Raw genomic sequence first — 17328 nt, 5'->3', positions numbered from 1 at the left:
AGGCGAAAGTATCTCCTGCCCTTTTATGCATAGTCTTCCTGTGTGCGCACCTCATTTTGAGAAGAAAATAATTTTTCTTTGAACCATTAGTTGCTATTGGGCTACTTTTGGCTGAGGCTGTAGTTGTTGGGTTTGTCCCTGCTAATGGGAAACCACGTTAGATTGTGACCCGAAGGCTGGGGTTGCCAGGAGCTGTGTGCCAGAATGATGTTACCCCTCCCCTTCCGGCAGTCAAGAGGTGGGAAAAGTTACCTGACGTGTCTTCGGAAGGCAGCTGTTTTCCCTACCAGCCACTGCAGTTCTTCCTGGTCTTGAGGCTCTGCCAGGGGTGTAGTTCTGATGTTGTAGCTGTCGTGAATGGGGATCTATTTTAGTTACTGTGGCAGCTCTTCTGGAAAACCCATTCGTTTCTCACCGTTTGAGAGAGGAAAACCAATGGAGAACCTTATTGTCACTGGGTGTGGAAAACAGAAAATTCTCTGGTCTGTTCATAGATCCATCCTGCCTTTTTTTTTTTTTTTTTGACAGGCAGAGTTAGACAGTGAGAGACAGAGAGAAAGGTCTTCCTTCTGCTGGTTCACCCCCTAAATGGCTGCTACGGCCAGCGCGCTGCGCCGATCCAAAGCCAGGAGCCAGGTGCTTCCTCCTGGTCTCCCACGCGGGTGCAGGGGCCCAAGGACTTGGGCCATCCTCCACTGCTTTCCCGGCCAGAGCAGAGAGCTGGACTGGAAGAGGAGCAACCCAGACATCCATATGGGATTCTGGCGCTGCGGAGGATTAACCGAGTGAGCCACGGCGCTGGCCCCATCCTACCTTTTTTGAAGTAGTACCTACTATGTGTCCACATACAGCTTACTTCAGAGATAGAATAGATTTGAAAATGATGATGGACTGTTCTATAGAACTTGAAAGAAGTAGGGAAATTGTTGTTTTTCCTTATTTAAGAAAAATAAATTTTAACTTGAGAGGGAGGGAGGGAGAGATCTCCCATCCACTGGTTGATTCCCTAAACTCCCCAGATACTCACAACAGCCAGGGCGGGGCCAGGCTGAAGCCAGGAAGCAGGAGCTCTGCCTGGGTCTCCCGTGTGGGTGGCAGGGACCCAGCTCCTTGAGCCATCACCTGCTGCTCCCCTTGTTTTTTGTTTTAGATTTAGGCTATTTATTTGAAAGGCAGAATGACAGAGGGCACAGAGAGGAAGAGATTTTTTCCATCGGCTAATTTACTTCCCAAATGACCACAAGTGCCAGGGCATGCCAGGCTGAAGTCACGAGCCAGGAGTTCCCTTGGGGTCTGTCATGTGGGAGGCAGGAGCCTAAGTACTTGAGCCATCTGCTGCTGCTTTCTTAGGTGTGTTAGCAGGGAGCTGGATCAGAAGTGGAGCAGCCTGGATTCTAATGCTGCAATGGCTGGAGCTAAGCAGGTGATAGAGCCAGGGACCAGGAACACAATCCTGGTCTCCCATGGGGTGATAGGTACCCAATTATTTAGCCATCACAGCTGCTTCCCAGTGTCCTCACAGACAGTAAGCTGCAGTCAGGAGCCAGAGCTGGGAATCAAACCCAGACACTATGACGTGAGATGGGTGTCTTAACTAGCAAGTTGAATACCTGCTCTCAAAGAAAGACATTTTATTATGAATTATAAAATGATGATATATTTATACTAATTTATTTTCTAGCAATTTTATTACTATAAGCAGTAAATAAAAACAAAAATGAGATCATAAATACATTTATCTGATATTTGCCTTACTTTTCTTCTGGTATGTTCATATTTTTTTTTAGAAATTTTCATAGAGATTGTGTATATGCATATTCAGATGTTTCCTCCAGTTTTATGTGCCTTTAACTTCCATGCATCAGTAAACATGAATGTTTCACTTCCATGTGACAGTCAAAGTCTAGTTTTTACCGCAGTCTGCCATATCTTGAGCTTTTCCATTTGACATTTCAAAGATTTATCACTTTGGTAAAACAAACCATACGACATGTAATGTTTTGGGAATTTTGTTCCCCGGTGTGGTTTGGAATGTGAGGACAGTATCAATTTTGTAAAATATGAGTGGAATAATTTTAAATCAGGAGTTCTTGGGGAGGGCATTTGGCACAGCCATTAAGATGCCACTTGGGATCCCTCAGTCTGTATCAGAGTATCTGGGTTTGACTTCTGGCTCTGATCCCAATTCTAGCTTCCTGCTGATGTGTACTCTGGGAGATAGCAGGTGATGGCCTGAGTAATGGTCCCTGCCACCCCTGTGGGAGACCTGGGAGGAGTTCTAGGCTCCCAGCTTGAGTCTGGCCCAGCCTCGGTTGTTGTGGGCATTTGCGGAGTAAACCAGTAGATGAGAGCTGTCTCTGTCTCTCTGTTTTTCCAAGTAAGTAAAAAGAGGGGAAAATGTAGAGGTTCTTAATCTGGGGTTTATAAAATAAATGAAGTCCCTGAAATTAAGGCAAAATGTAAATCTAAGGATGTGAACATTTTTCTGGGAAGGGCCTGTGGTTTCCCTGAGTTGTTCAGGGAGTCCCTGTCTTAGAAGTGGCCGGTGCTGGTGCTGTGGTGTAGCGGGTAAAGCCACTGCCTGCGGTGCCAGCATCCCATACGGGTGCCGGTTCAAGTCCCGGCTGCTCCATTTCCGATCCAGCTCTCTGCTATGGCCTGGGAAAGCAGTAGAAGATGGCCCAAGTCCTTGGGCCCCTGCACCTGCGTGGGAGACCTGGAAGAAGCTCCTGGCTCCTGGCTTCGGATTGGCCCAGTTCCAACTGGCCAGTTGGGGAGTGAACCAGCAGATGGAAGACCTCTCTCTCTCTCCCTCTCTCCCTCTCTCCCTCTCTCCCTCTCTCCCTCTCTCCCTCTCTCCCTCTCTCCCTCTCTCCCTCTCTCCCTCTCCCTCTCCTTCTCTCTCTCTCTGCCTCTCCTTCTCTCTCTGTGTAATTCTTTCAAATAAATAAATAAATCTTAAAAAAATAAAAAAAACAAACAGTGGCTAAAAACCATTGCCATGAGTGATTGTTAGTTACCTCCATCTCCATGGATAGAAACTGAAGCTTCCTTTGTTTTATTGTGGGCTTCCCTGAAATCTGGTGAGGGGTGTGATCGTGCGGGGAGCCGGGTGGAGTACGGCTTTCTTTTCCTTTCCTTGTTACGACCTCTTCCATGCCTCAGAACAAACACTGAAGAATTCATTACTTACTCTTTTCCTGGGAGTGTCTTTTGGTACTTCAGAGAATTGACTGCTTTGGCAGCTTGAAGCAAGCTGAGAACCTGAACCTAGACATTCCCTGTGGATCTTGAGTTCTGAAACTGAAAAAAAGAGGGTCAGCAACAAATTCAAGCTTTTGAGCAGTTGAGGTGGTGGCTCCAGTTACAAATGGTTTTTCCTCTTGAGCAGGAACTGAAGGTCTGAGGCTCCCAGGGCAGTCCGGGCCAGGGGAGCCAGCCGGCCCTGTTGTGCAGCCAAGGAGGGTAGGGGCGAGAAGGTGATGTTTGTGCTCAGGAATTTTCCTAAGTTCCCTGCCTCTGAGATGGGCCCGGGCCAGGGCACAGTTCTGTGTGGAGCTGCCTGTTGCTGTGCTCAGCGTCAGCTCCAGGGAGACTGGAAGTGAAGCTCCGGGCCTCCAGGGAGCCGTGCTGACCTCCTCCCTCTTTTCCGTGCCATCTCCTTGCGTGCAGGTGGATGGAAGCGTGCCTGGGGGAAGACCTGCCACCCACCACAGAGCTGGAGGAGGGGCTGCGGAATGGCGTGTACCTTGCCAAGCTGGGGAATTTCTTCTCTCCCAAAGTGGTGTCCCTGAAAAAAATCTACGATCGAGAGCAGACCAGATACAAGGTGCGTCCTTCCCTGCTTGGTGCTCAGGTTTCTGTAAACTGGGGAGAAAAGCTCCATGTATTGTATTCCTTATGAGAGTTCTCGAGAGACAGATGGAGGTGTGTTTTGTTCCAGCAAAATGGTATAGCCTTTAAAAATGCCTGATAGAATGAAGAAAATACTTGCGCTGCAAAGGCGAAATACAGCAGTGGAAGAATTTTAACTGTGTTTCCGGTCGAACTCTTACAGTTGTGTATATCTAGTTTTCATAGTTCTGTATGAACTTTTTCATTCTTAGAAAGTAGAGGGATTGATTAGAGGAATTATTACTGTAAATCTGATTTTTTAAAAAATATTTATTTATTTATTTGATAAGGCAGAGTTAGAGAGAGGTAGAGGCAGAGAGAGATCTTCTATTTGCTGGTTTACTCCCCAAATGCCTGCAATGGCCAGAGCTAGGCCTATCCAAAGCCAGGAGCCAAGAGCTTCTTCCGGGTCTCCCACACTGGTGCAGGGGCCCAAGGACTTGGGCCATCTTCTACTGCTTTCCCAGGCCATAGCAGAGAGCCTGATCGGAAGTGGAGCTGGGTCTCAAACTGGGGCCCATATGGATAGATGCCGGCATTGCAGGTGGTAGCTTTTACCACTGTGCCACAGTGCCGGCCCCCTGTAAATCTGATTTTACCTAAGCATTGAGATTTGTTAGCAAATTGAAAGCAATAGCAGCTTGAGGCAAAAAAAAAAAAAAAAAAAAAAAAACAAAAAACAACACCACCCCATGATGTTGAAGTTTAAGGTAAAATGGAAAAGTGATCCAGTTTGAGAGTCAGGTGAAGGAGTTTGATTCCTGTGGCCCAGTGCCCCGAGAAAGCAGACTGCCGAGGTGAGTCAGGATGTGGACCAGGGTGAGGACTGTGTCCTGTTGTCTGCACGTCTCCTGGAGGGCGCTCGCAGTTGGCACAGGCTGAGAACAGAAGATTGTGCGGGGCTGCATAACCCAGAGCAGACGTGAGAGAGGGCATGAGTGTGCGATGGGGCCAGAACTCAGGGTGAGCTAAGGTTGCAGTGTCAGAGATTTTTATGCTTTATGTTTAAATTCAAGGGAAAACAGGGAAGATGTAAGTCCTCGGCCAAAATTAACATCCTAAACAGAAGTTTTCTCAATCAAAAAGCAAAGACTTGTATGTTGAGTTTTAAATAAGCAGTTGTTCTGATGGCAGCTCTTGTGTTGCAGGTAGCGTAGTGAGAAGGGAAAGGAGAGGCCAGGCGGCAGCAACACGGGGAAGGACGTTCTGCCTCGCTGCCCTTCCTAAGAGCAAGCAGCAGACGCAGAGGTTTAGAGGGGATATTCTCTGTGTAGTGTGAAAGCCTGTACAGACACCCCACTGGGCTTTTTGTGTATTATCTCATTTAATCTTTCCCAGTCATGGAAAGCAGGTGCTGCAGCCTGGAGTGTCACCTGGAGACGGCCAGCCTGGGGCTCAAATCCGCATAGTCCTGAAGACCACGCCCAGGCTGGCTCACTGCACGCAGCAGTATTCTCTAGGTGGAAAACGAGTGAGAGGAGCTGTGGGTCTGTCTTGTTGGTGTTGGGATGGGTAGAGCGACCTGGAGGTCTCACATGGGAACTTTTGCAAGGAGAATCTTTGGTATTTGCTTCAGCATAGCCAACAGTGCCTCATGGTCTTTTCTTTCCCTAGGCCACTGGTCTGCACTTCAGACACACTGATAATGTGATCCAGTGGCTGAACGCCATGGATGAGATTGGGTTGCCTAAGGTAACTTCCCTGATACCCATGGTGCTGGCTGCGTTCTGTCCTGGCCAAACCGTTCTCGTTCTGTAAAATAATTCTGTCTTTGGTGACTTTCTTTCTCTCTTTCTTTCTTCCTCTCTTTCTTTCTTTTTCTTTCTTTCTTTCTTTCTTATACTTACGGTCTGTTTCTTCTGTTTGATTTAGGAAATAGTTTTTCTTTTGTGTTTCTTTCACCTCATCCTAGAGAAATTTCCTATGATGATATTTACTTTCTCTACTTCAAAAAATAGACTTACATTACAGAATTTTTTAAGGAAATAATTCATATACACTGAGATTCACAACTTTTAAAGTCTACAATTCAGTGATTTTAATTTAGTCACTGTGTTGTTACTTTAAAATTTGACTTTAGGAAATATTTTAGAAATGTCGTCCTCAGCTTCAGAGTAATGACGCCCGCAGGGAGTGTGAGAGGTCGTTCTGTATTTCAGGTGGTAGAGTGATAGGATGCTGTCTCCCTCCCCTCCTGTGTTTGGTGATGGCAGAGCCTTCGGTACAGGCGTGTGCATCCTCAGGAGCTTACTGAGGACTGCTCGCAGCCACACCCATCGCCCAGTCCTGCCTGGAATCCATAAAGACCTTGCTGCTTGGTCACTCTTAGATGAGTGGGTGTTGTCTTGTCTTCACTCGCCCTTTCCCTTTCTCTCTCTCTCTGACTAAGAATTCCACTTATCTCTTTGACTAAGAATTCCACTTATAGGACTTTAAAAAAAAATGATTTATTTATTTATTTGAAAGTTGAAGTTTCAAATGAGAAGTTTCTAAAGAGAGGGAGAGACACAGAGGGAGAGATCTTCCATCCCCTGGTTCATTCCCCAGAAGGCTGCAATGGCTGGAGCTGGGCCAGGCCAAAGCCAGGAGTCAAGAACTCCATCTGGGTCTTCCATGTGGGTGCAGGGGCCCAAGCACTCGGGCCATCTTCCGCTGTGTTCCCAGACCATGGCAGAGAACTGGATTGGAAGTAGAGCACCAGGACTGAAACTGGTGCTCATATGGGATGCTGGTGTCACAGGGGTGGCTTTACCTGCTATGCCACAACGCTGTCCCTGTGTCTAGGAATCCCCTCAAAATGGGCAGACAAGCCCAAAAAGATGTTTATATAAGGATTTTTCAGAATTGCTTAGGATAGAACAACTTGATAGTAGACTACAAGGAGTATTGCTTGTGTTCAAGTCAGCTAAATACTAGTGCCATTAGAGAGGATATCAACCCAGGTAGACAGAGGACGCTGTCTTTGGCATATTCATTGGCAGAGAATCCACTTAAGGTTATAAGAGTTTGTGTTCTGGCTGAAATCACTGCTTTTGTGTAAAAATAAAGTGGATATTCTTAGGAAGACTTTGTAAGGAGATAGGGCTTTCATTTCTGTGTGATGAGATTAAAGAGTGATTTTTTTTTTCTTTATACTTTCCTGTAGAGTCCAAATTCTTGTAACTAAAGGAAGTTTTAGAAAAAATGAGGTGCAGAATATCAGATCGTGGCTTAAGTCACTGGGAAATGAAAATTTGGTATTTAGCGCAGTTCTGAGCTCACTGTTACAGACGTGTCCGTGGAGTTAGATCCGGAGCTGAGTCTTCGTGGGAAATAAGCTTTTGTCCTCTTTTTTTCAGAGCAGAGTGCTGAAGTTCTCTTCCTTGCCTCTGGTATGTTTGAGAATTAGGTCCCACTAATGTCAGGAAATGCAGACCGTTCAGTTCTTACAGCTTCTTGGCTTGTCTGTGTACCTGTAACTTCTTGTTCCTGTTTTTATATAGGTTATCGCCAGTGTGCCATGATGATTTAACCCCTTCCGAGTGGTACTAAGAGCTTTGTTAATATTTGCTATTGCTAGAAGAACTGTTACTACAAAATGCCTTTTTAATGACATTATTTTATTACCTTTTTTTTTTTTTTTTTAAACTAACAGTAGTATGTAATCCTGGACCACATCTCAACAGATGCAGAATCCCCAGAGGTTTGCAGGGACAATGTGATAGTCATATCCATCAGCCTTGAAATGTCCACCTTACATGATTCTTGAAATGTCCACCTTACATGATTTAGGTTCAGAAGACCCCTGAGTAACATGAACTAAAGATAAAGATACTCAGCCTATTTTATATCCATCTCTCCCTTTAAATATAGATATTGATGTGGGCTCAATTGGACGTCTTCCCTAATCTCTATGTGGTGCATACAGGCTAGTTGTAGGAAAAGTAATGCAATAAGTTTTTGATTCTTATTCTCTGTGATACCTTGCTATAAGTGGTACTGCCAGCCACCCTCTCCTTGAAATATTTTATTTCGATTTAAAAATTTTTTTTGGTGATCTGCCTAACTAGCAGTTTTCTGTACTTTTTAGTTTACCTTCCTTGCAATCCTTGTTTTAGCTACTTTGTCCCATTCTCGTGGTCTCAGTTATTCTGCAAGTCTTTGCTATAAGACAAACACAGGAGCTTCAGTAGGCTATTGGGCATTTCCCCTTGGATAGCTTCCTATCACCTAGAATTTTTTCATGTCTCAAACCAAACCAGTCTTTTCCCCAAGTGAACTTCCTGTCCTCTGTAATAGAGTACTATATTGTCATTTTCACAGTCTTCCGGTCTCAAAACCTTGTAGGTACTTTGGACTCCTAAATCCTGTTGTTCCTGAAGGCTTCTCATTTGTTAGCCACCCACTGTTAAAACAGCCTCCCAGCCTGCCTCTCCAGTTTGTCTCTTCATTAGCTAATATATTCTGTGTTGTGTCTCCAGACACAAGCTCTGTTTTTATCCTTAGCTGCAAAACTAAGATACTGCTTTTTTAAAAAAAAGATTTATTTACTTATTTGAAAGGCAGAGCAACGGAGAGAATGAGAGATACCTTCTTTCCTCTGCTTCACTCCCCAAATGACCGTTAGTGTGGGCTGGGCCAGGCTAAAGCCAGAAGCCAAGAACTTCATCCAGGTCTCCCACATGGGTGGCTGGGGCCCAGGTATTTGGGCCATCATCTGCTGCTTTCCCAGGGACATTAACAAGAAATTGGATCAGAAATGAAGCTGCTGGGACTCAAAACTGGTGCTCCAGCATGGGACACCAGTGTCAGAACTGGTGGCTTAGCTGTAATGATGGTCCTACTCCTTTAAAAAAAAAAAAAAAGATTTTATGTATTGATTGATTTGAAAGGGGGCGGGGGAGAGAGAGAGATATCTTTTATTCACTGGTTCACTCCCCAAAATGCCTGCAACAACCAGTGCTGGGCCAAGCTGAAGCCAGGAGCCAGGAACTCCATCATGGTCTCCCACATAGGTGGTAGGAACCCAAGTACTTGGGCCATCATCTGCTGCCTTCCCAGGTGCATTAGTAGGAAACTGGATTGGAAGCAGAGCAGTGAGGACTTGAACTGGCACTCTGATTTGGGATCCAGGCATCCCAGGTGGCAGCTGAACCTGCTACACCCCAACACCCACCCCATCCTGTTTTGTTCTCGGTATTTCTTTTGTCTGTTGCTATCCCGATTCACTTGTTCTGTAGTGTAGGATTTTGGCCTATTCTTAGTCTGGCCTTTATTGCTCACATACATTCTTTTGATCACCTCCTTATTCAGTCTTTGGTTTCTCCGAGCCACTGTTACCCCTTATTTCCCTAAGTTAGAGACTGAGTTGAATGATGTCACATTACTGTGAGAATAGGTCTTGAAATTCAAGGCTGTTCTGAGTCTACACCTACTCTATTTATGTCCTACCTCATTCATCAAATATGAAGCTGCTTTCATGGACCTAGCTTGACCCTGAAGATAATACAGTGAGCAACATACAGACCTATTCCTTGCCTTCAGGTGGCGTATGGTTTGTTGGAGTAACCTTAGTTAAACGCATGTAACTGTCAGTACCACCTGGGAAGAGTACCCATCTTCCACATTCCCTGTACATCCTCTATTCTAACGACTTCTTCCCACTTCCTCTAAGCTCTAGAGCACATTTGAATATTTTATAGTTTTTCCATTGTAACAGTTTGCACAAACTAAGGCACTTAGAGTTTATTGTATCTTAGAGTTTATTGTATCGCTTCTCAGCCTTTGGCCAATATCAAGTGTAGAGTTTATTGTTATTCTCAGTTTAGGCATAGCGTGTAGGAAGGTTATGGTTCTTTAAAGCCTTATGTACTTGCCAGTGATTTGAATTGGACTGGCACTTGGATTTCATTTGCCTGCGTCTGGGTGTGTCATAAGTCATATCACTTTCACCTACCTAATGGAGATTCAGTGGGTTGACCAAGTAGGATATTTCCAAGTAGTGTTCTTCATTCTGTGTTGTAGCATCTTATTCCTTGCAGTACTTAAGATGAAATACCTGTCCACCCTAAGGAGGTCACTTGCTGAACGCTGACGTGTTTTCTAACCCTCCCTTGATTTATTTGTATTATTGGTGAATGATTAGATGAATCCAGTAGATGGATACCTTACTGCTTCTTTTCTCCCTAGATCTTTTACCCGGAAACTACAGATATCTATGATCGAAAGAACATGCCGAGATGTATCTACTGTATCCACGCACTCAGGTAATGAGATTTTCATGGTAAAATAGGCAGTTTAGAAATAGCATTGCGGCCAGCGCTGCGGCTCACTAGGCTAATCCTCCGCCTTGCAGCGCCGGCACACCGGGTTCTAGTCCCGGTCGGGGCACTGGTCCTGTCCCGGTTGCCCCTCTTCCAGGCCAGCTCTCTGCTGTGGCCAGGGAGTGCAGTGGAGGATGGCCCAAGTCCTTGGGCCCTGCACCCCATGGGAGACCAGGAGAAGCACCTGGCTCCTGCCATCGGATCAGCGCGGTGCGCCGGCCGCAGCGCGCCAACCGCGGCGGCCATTGGAGGGTGAACCAACGGCAAAGGAAGACCTTTCTCTCTGTCTCTCTCTCACTGTCCACTCTGCCTGTCAAAAAAAAAAAAAAAAAAAAAAAAAAAGAAATAGCATTGCAATGATGTAGCTTTTTGCTCATGGTATAAGAATGAAAATGGTTTTCCATTAACTTGGATTTTCAAAAGGGTAGAATGCTATTATCCTAACAAAACATTGAGAAACAGCTGTGTTTTTCTAGGGAAGAGGGAAACAAGGATATATTTATTCCCACAATAGTGGATAATTTTGTTCTAAAAACATGGTGTAATGTTTCATTATTGATCGAGTGTTTGTGAATGATGCGTTTCCCGTGGGGGCAGTCTCGCTTATTTAATCTTCACCATTATTAAGCTGCTTATTCACTCATTAAACAATTTTTATACCAACACAAATATGGTAGTCAGAACTAAAGAACATTTTTTTTTTCTTAATTTCATAGAAAATTTGGAAAGTGACTTAATTTTGGATCCCCAGCTCTTAGAATCAACAAGTTACTAACTTGGGAAGAAAAGGTGATCTGTCTGAAGAGGTGACATGGGGTAGCTAGGAGGAGAAGCTTGTAGTACACCATCATAGTGTAGCATAGGAGTAGAGGACAGGAGTGTACTATGGGAATATACTGTAGGAGTATAGTACACTGCAGGAAGTAGCATAGGATTATACTGTAGTAGTGTACTGGAGGAATAGAATAGTGCATCGTATTTCAACAGATTTACCTGATGGTCATAGAGGAGATGGTAGAAGTAAGTAGGACATGAATATGAGATTTCTTTGGGCTGTTCTTTTCATATAGCATCCTGTACATATGCTTAATAAATGATAATTGCACACATATGTATTTATAAGAAGCCTGTTATCTCCAATTTTTTGATTAAACATGTGCTAGATCCTTGGTTTTACTAGAATCAGTGTGAAATACACAAAGAATGCATGTAGCAACTTCAGATGCATGTGTCTGAGCCCAAAGCGGGTTAATTCCGAGTGTTGTGATTGGCTTGGTGTTATGTGAGGTTTGTGTGTTGATAACCGTGCGAAGCCTTCACTCACAGCTGGTATCTGAACTCTCCGGGTGCCAAGGGCATTTTTCTCTCTGCTAATGCTGTAGCTGCTACTCTGCAGTGTAACCTGTGCCCCAGCTCCTCAAGTTGTCTTTAAAATAGAGATGAAGAATTAACTGTGCCTTTCTAATGACAGCTCAGAACCACAAGGGAGGAAGTCCCCTGTTGTTTTCCATCCCTCCTGAATATGCAGTTTGTGTATGCACAGAGCTGTGTGTTCTAGTTGGAGATTCATGGTTCTTTCACGGTGTCTCCCCTGAAGGGCGAGTTGGCACCGTTTGGTGTTATGTGGGAAATGTTTATAGCAGCTCAGAGCCTGTTCTCAGCCGTAGACAAAGCTGTGTTCAAGACCGGTTCCTCGCTGGCATCAGCAGTGAGGGAAGCTTCAGCTCCCTGCGCTTTCCCTCGCTGCTTTTCCCTCTCTTTCCTACTGTCCTAACTGGCGTTGTTCCAGCTGCAGTGGCTGTACTTCAGTCAGACCAAGTTGCTTATGTAGATAACATTCTGCTCTCAGATAAGATCCTGGCTCTCCATTATTCTGAAAGAATTTGTGTACTTCCTATGTTTTGTTACTCTAAGAACTGATTTCTATAACCTCTTATCCTAAATTCAAGAAAAGCCTAAAAATCTCTGAAATTGAGTTTAAGTTGCATGTAAATCCATTTGTTGACAGAACTGGTCAGAATTAATTGAGTTTATTTAGATTCTTTATTTACTTATATGATTATTTGTGTGTTTCTGCAGAAAAGTATTGAGTACGGATGCTGCCACAGAGCTTACCAGTGTGTTTTGTGAATGCTCTGTTGACCTGGCCCAAAGAATTCGGATAAGGGACTGTGGCCCTGTGCTAGAGTCTGTTTCCTCAATCAACTGCCAGGCTTCAGAGTCTTCATTAATCACTTTGAGATTTGCATAGGGACTTACTTCCAGGTTACACTCACACAGCAAGACAATTGTAATCCAAATAGATTAACACAGCTTCCTTCTCCCCGTTGTTACAATATACAGTTTAAATAGGAAAAAAGAGAATAAAAATATGTTAGATTTCAGGCTGACTCGTTGTAGGCACTAACAGTCTACTTACAAGAGCAGGCATGGGAGACAGGAGCGAAGACTGGAAAGTGGTATTTATGGTTAGGACTTGTTAAATTCCAGACTTGAGGGTAAGTACTTTTGATTCTGTGTAAGAGGATCTAAGTGGCCATTATGATTCTATTCATAGCTCCAGTATTGCCTTGAAATATTCCTAATAACTGCCTAATAATTAAAAAGAGATGAAGGGAGGATCATGCCCACATCTTACCCTCTCTACTTTTTATAGAAGCCAGCGATATCATTGTAGCACCTTTAATTACCACTGAGAGACATTAAACATTAACTCACTCTTCTTGGGGCTGTGAAATCTTGTTCCTGAACTTTCTTCAAGTTTGACAACCACTTTCCTATTTTAAAATGGAAATTAAACAGGAAAATTCCTGAAGAAAAGCATTCTTAGTAAATTAGAATGCAGGTGGATGGAGCATAGTAGTAGGAAAAATATATAAGGAGACATGTTGTATGTATAGAAAGTTATTACTTTGTGTTGGAAAACTTTTGAATAAATTAAAATTTTCTGAGGGGGAACCGTTAACAGTTCCATACTGAGGGTTGTACACTAAAAAAAGCACTGATTTGCACACATGCAATGCATACTTGTGCTTCTCTGAGAAAACCATTAGCTGTGCGGATGTACAAATTCTCATGTGTTTTAAGCACCCTTGATGTGCTTTTTTTGTTTTGTTTTAGATTGTACATTTGAGTTTATTATATACAGTTTATATATACAGTTTAAATTCTGACCAGTTCTATGAATGTAATGTACATGATACGTGTTTGTATTTAGATGATACTGAGGTGTATAGATTATTTGCAAAACCTGTAGACCACTCTATTAAGCTTCTATGATTTGTTTCTTTATTTATTAAGATTCATTTATTTATTTGAAAGGCAGAGTTAGAGAGGCAGAGCCAGAGAGAGAGAGAGAGAGGTCTTCCATCCACTGATTTATTCCCCAAATGGCTGCAATGGCTGGAGCTGGGCCAGGCCAAAGCCAGGAGCCAGGAGTTTCTTCCGGGTCTCCCACTTGGGTGCAGGGGCCCAAGGACTTGGGCCATCTTCCACTGCTTTCCCAGGCCACAGCAGAGAGCTGGATTGGAAGTGGAGCAGCTAGGATTTGAACTGGCACCCATATGGATAGATGCCGGCACTGCAGGTGGTGGCTTTACACACACCACAGTGCCAGCCCCAATTTGTTTCTTTTTAAAAATTTTTTCCCTCATTACTAAGCTGTCAGTGTCTTGCTCGTGCTATGTCAAGTGCCCTGCTGAAGTTCTCTTCTCATCTATCAACTCTGATCTGCCAAGGCCTTAGAAGCCACTCAGCCTGCTTGCGGCTCAGACACTTTCTTATTCATCTCCATGAAAACAGTTTCGTATGTACTAGGCTTTGGGGAGACATTGGTGGGCGAGACCTTTCTTGTCCCTGCCTTCGTGGAGTTTTGAATCTATTAGGTTTTTGTTTGCTTGCTTGCTTGTTTCATTTGTAAAACCTTAAGTTATTTGGGTTAAAGTTGTCCATCAGTGATTCAGTTCTGTAAGGCTTGCTGTCTGACCATAAAGGCAGCACCTGGGTGGAGCGGGGCAGCTCACCTCCCTGTCTGTGTCTTCCAGCTTATACCTGTTCAAGCTCGGCCTGGCCCCTCAGATTCAAGACCTATATGGAAAGGTTGACTTCACAGGTAAGGGGTTACTCAAGTGGCAGGAGAAATGTTTGATTTACGTGGAAATAGCCTGGAGGGTCAATTGTACCAGTTGAAATACTAGGGCTTAAGAAAATACTCTAGCAACAAAGATGAAAGAGATAACTTGTTTCTGGTGTAGTGGAAAAGACATTGAACTTGGAATTTCGGGTTCTGTTCTCTGACAATGCGGGCGCGATTAGTGAATCTGTTTTCTTTTAGGTAAATTGGAAATAATATCTTTCTCTTTTCCCTGTGGCAGGCACCTGTTGTGGGCAAAGCAAGGGGGAGAGTGGGGAGTAAGGTGATGTGAGGATGATAATCCAGCAATTTAGTATTTAAACTTCTTTGGGTGGGTGTTTCTGTGTGCATTTGCATAGTCAGGTGGTATAGTGTTGGTTAGGGGTGAGATAGACGAGATTTTTCAAACTGGTGATTACTTTGTAGGTCTGAAGGTAAAAAATTGGTAGCAAAGCTTTTATCTGTGGCGTCTTTCCTTCCAGGGAAGTTGTTCACCAGGCCTGGGGCAAGGGCCAAAGCTTACATGCCATTTTCTTTATCATTTGGCGTTCTGCCTCAGAATCCAAATTGTTGAGTAGCAGCGAGCGATCTGGATTGTACAGACTGAGATAACCGACCAGTTTGTGATTCACTTGTTGTTGAGCTCCCTCTAAAGCTGCTGTGTTGCATAAGTTCATGGCAGGAAATGCCATAAGGAGCAGTTTTGGAAAACTGTTTCCTGTAGGGCCTTCTCACTTTAGAGTTGTTTTCGATGCCCTTGGTAGTAACAGCAGCAATAATAGTTAATGTCTGTTGAGTGCACTTGATATATCAGGTTCATCCCACTTAGTCTCTCGTAAGTCCTTGTGGCAACCCTAGGCGTCGATGCCATTTCATCCTGTTGTGTAGTTGAGGAATCTTTTTCCTTTTCTGAGTTACGGAATGGTGTTTAACTTGCTTGGCTGGGTCTTAATTCTCTTCTGTAGAAGAAGAAATCAACAACATGAAGATTGAGCTGGAGAAGTACGGGATCCAGATGCCTGCCTTCAGCAAGATTGGGGGCATCCTGGCCAATGAGCTCTCAGTGGATGAAGCGGCATGTAAGACGACATCTGTGGGTTCAGCTGGGGTTGTTGCTACCATTCCCAAAAATAAATGCCTTAGTGGTGATCTTGAACATTTATGAGCTTTGCTGGCAAGTTTAAGCACATAGGTACCGTTTTAAATGCTATTATCTTCTATGTTATTATTATTTGGAAACAAGTGATTTTTATTAACCCCTTAAGTTCCAAGTTTTCAATTCTGCAAGAATTTCAAGAGCATGCTATTTATTTCAAAGCTGCTGTAAGTGGTATATTTATTGCCTAATTTAAGTCTTCATAGGTGTCTTATATATAGGATGGTGGGACATAATGGGTTAAAATGAAAGCATTTGGAAAGTAAGACCTACATTTCAGTGCCGTTTTGAGTGTTTTTGTGGTATTTGGTAACTGCAGGAGAACATCTCCATAGGGAGTGCTCCTTGCAGAGCTCTCTGGTAGACCTTTCCCTGTGAGGTCCCAAACGCCGTGTCCCCAGCATGGGTCGCAGGCAAAGCTGCAGCCTTGAGCATCACAAGGAGAGACTCGGCTCATTAGGACCCCCGGAGCCATTCCTCCAACCCCAGTCTCTGGAATGAGGGTTGCAGTGCAGCGTCACATTTGCGTGTAGTGTGTCCTTTACATGGTCTGTGTGCTATGCTCTGATACGTTTTCTTTTTTTTTTTTTAGTACATGCTGCTGTTATTGCCATTAATGAAGCTATTGACCGTAGAGTTCCAGCTGACACGTTTGCAGCTTTGAAAAACCCCAATGCCATGCTTGTAAACCTTGAAGAGCCCTTGGCTTCCACTTACCAGGATATACTCTACCAGGCCAAGCAGGACAAAATGACAAATGCTAAAAACAGGGTAAAAGCGGAAAATCTGTTCTTTCTATCTGATTCAGATGCTTTCATTATTTAATGTGATTCCCATGTAAAAAGCCAGTTTTATTGAGGGAGAATTTATGGCAAAAGTACCCACTTTACTATTTGGTGAGTTTTGACAAATATGCATGGTCATTTAACCACCATTCCAAAATGTCACCTATATACACTCCACCCCTGACCCCAGGCAACTACTGACCAGGTAGGTTGCTGTTGTAGTTTGCCTTTTTAGGAATACCCCACATACATAGAATTACATGGAATTACATGGCGTATAGTTGTTAGACTCCATTTTGACCTCTACATCTTGGATTTTGTGCAAATAAACTTCTGGAACGTGACCATTAACAATTGCGGACCAGGGCTGGTGTTGTGTTGCAGAAAGTTAAGCTGCACTTGCCTCGATGCCGGTCCATCTCAGAGGGCTGGTTCGAGTCCAGGCTGCTCTGCTTCTGATCCAGCTCCCTGCTAATGTTCCTGGGAAGGCGACAGAAGATGGCTCAAGTACTTGGGCCCTTTCCACCCGTTTGGGAGACCCTCCTGCTGCCTTCTCAGATGCATTGGCAGGAAGCTGGATCTGACTGAGCAGCAGGGACTGAAACTGTTCTGATTTGGGATACTAGTGTTGCAAGTGGTGGCTTCACCTGCTGTGCCACAATGCTGGCCCTCAGAATATTCTTTGTATCTCTTATCCTGGAGCAGAGTTTTCAGCCCCCAAAGCAGGTGCTGAATTGGACTGCAGGCAAGCAGATGTGGCCTGCATTGCTAGTAGGAGGCTCCAAGTTGAGTAGGGTGTGTGCCACTCCTGCCTGGTCTTCTGCAAGGGTGAGGGCCCTGAGCCCTACTGCCCTGTAAGTGAGCAGGGCAGGGTTCATCCAGGGCTTGCTTTAAGTTCTCTTGTGGTTGGGGAAAAGCATAAATGGGTTTCTGTGGTCTTCTCAGAGGTGTGAGCTAATTTAGTTACACTTTAAAAAAAATTTTTTTAATATATATATATTTTTTATTTTTTATTTATTTATTTTTTTGACAGGCAGAGTGGACAGTGAGAGAGAGACA

The 17328-nt window shown here is 44.1% G+C and overlaps 1 protein-coding gene across 1 annotated transcript in view; it reads left to right on the top strand.

The window, feature by feature from the left end:
- The window catches only part of IQGAP1 (IQ motif containing GTPase activating protein 1), a 108454-nt gene that overhangs the window by 33536 nt on the left and 57590 nt on the right, over positions 1-17328 (top strand). The window contains exons 3-8 of the mRNA XM_062206288.1: positions 3673-3829; positions 5509-5586; positions 10063-10139; positions 14240-14307; positions 15294-15407; positions 16077-16255. Of these exons, the coding sequence (XP_062062272.1) occupies positions 3673-3829; positions 5509-5586; positions 10063-10139; positions 14240-14307; positions 15294-15407; positions 16077-16255 (673 nt within the window). The remainder of the gene's footprint in view (positions 1-3672; positions 3830-5508; positions 5587-10062; positions 10140-14239; positions 14308-15293; positions 15408-16076; positions 16256-17328) is intronic.

Source organism: Lepus europaeus, chromosome 11, assembly GCF_033115175.1.
Source record: "Lepus europaeus isolate LE1 chromosome 11, mLepTim1.pri, whole genome shotgun sequence".
In the NCBI taxonomy this organism is placed as follows: Eukaryota; Metazoa; Chordata; class Mammalia; order Lagomorpha; family Leporidae; genus Lepus; species Lepus europaeus.
This window is presented reverse-complemented; position numbering and strand designations above follow the sequence as displayed.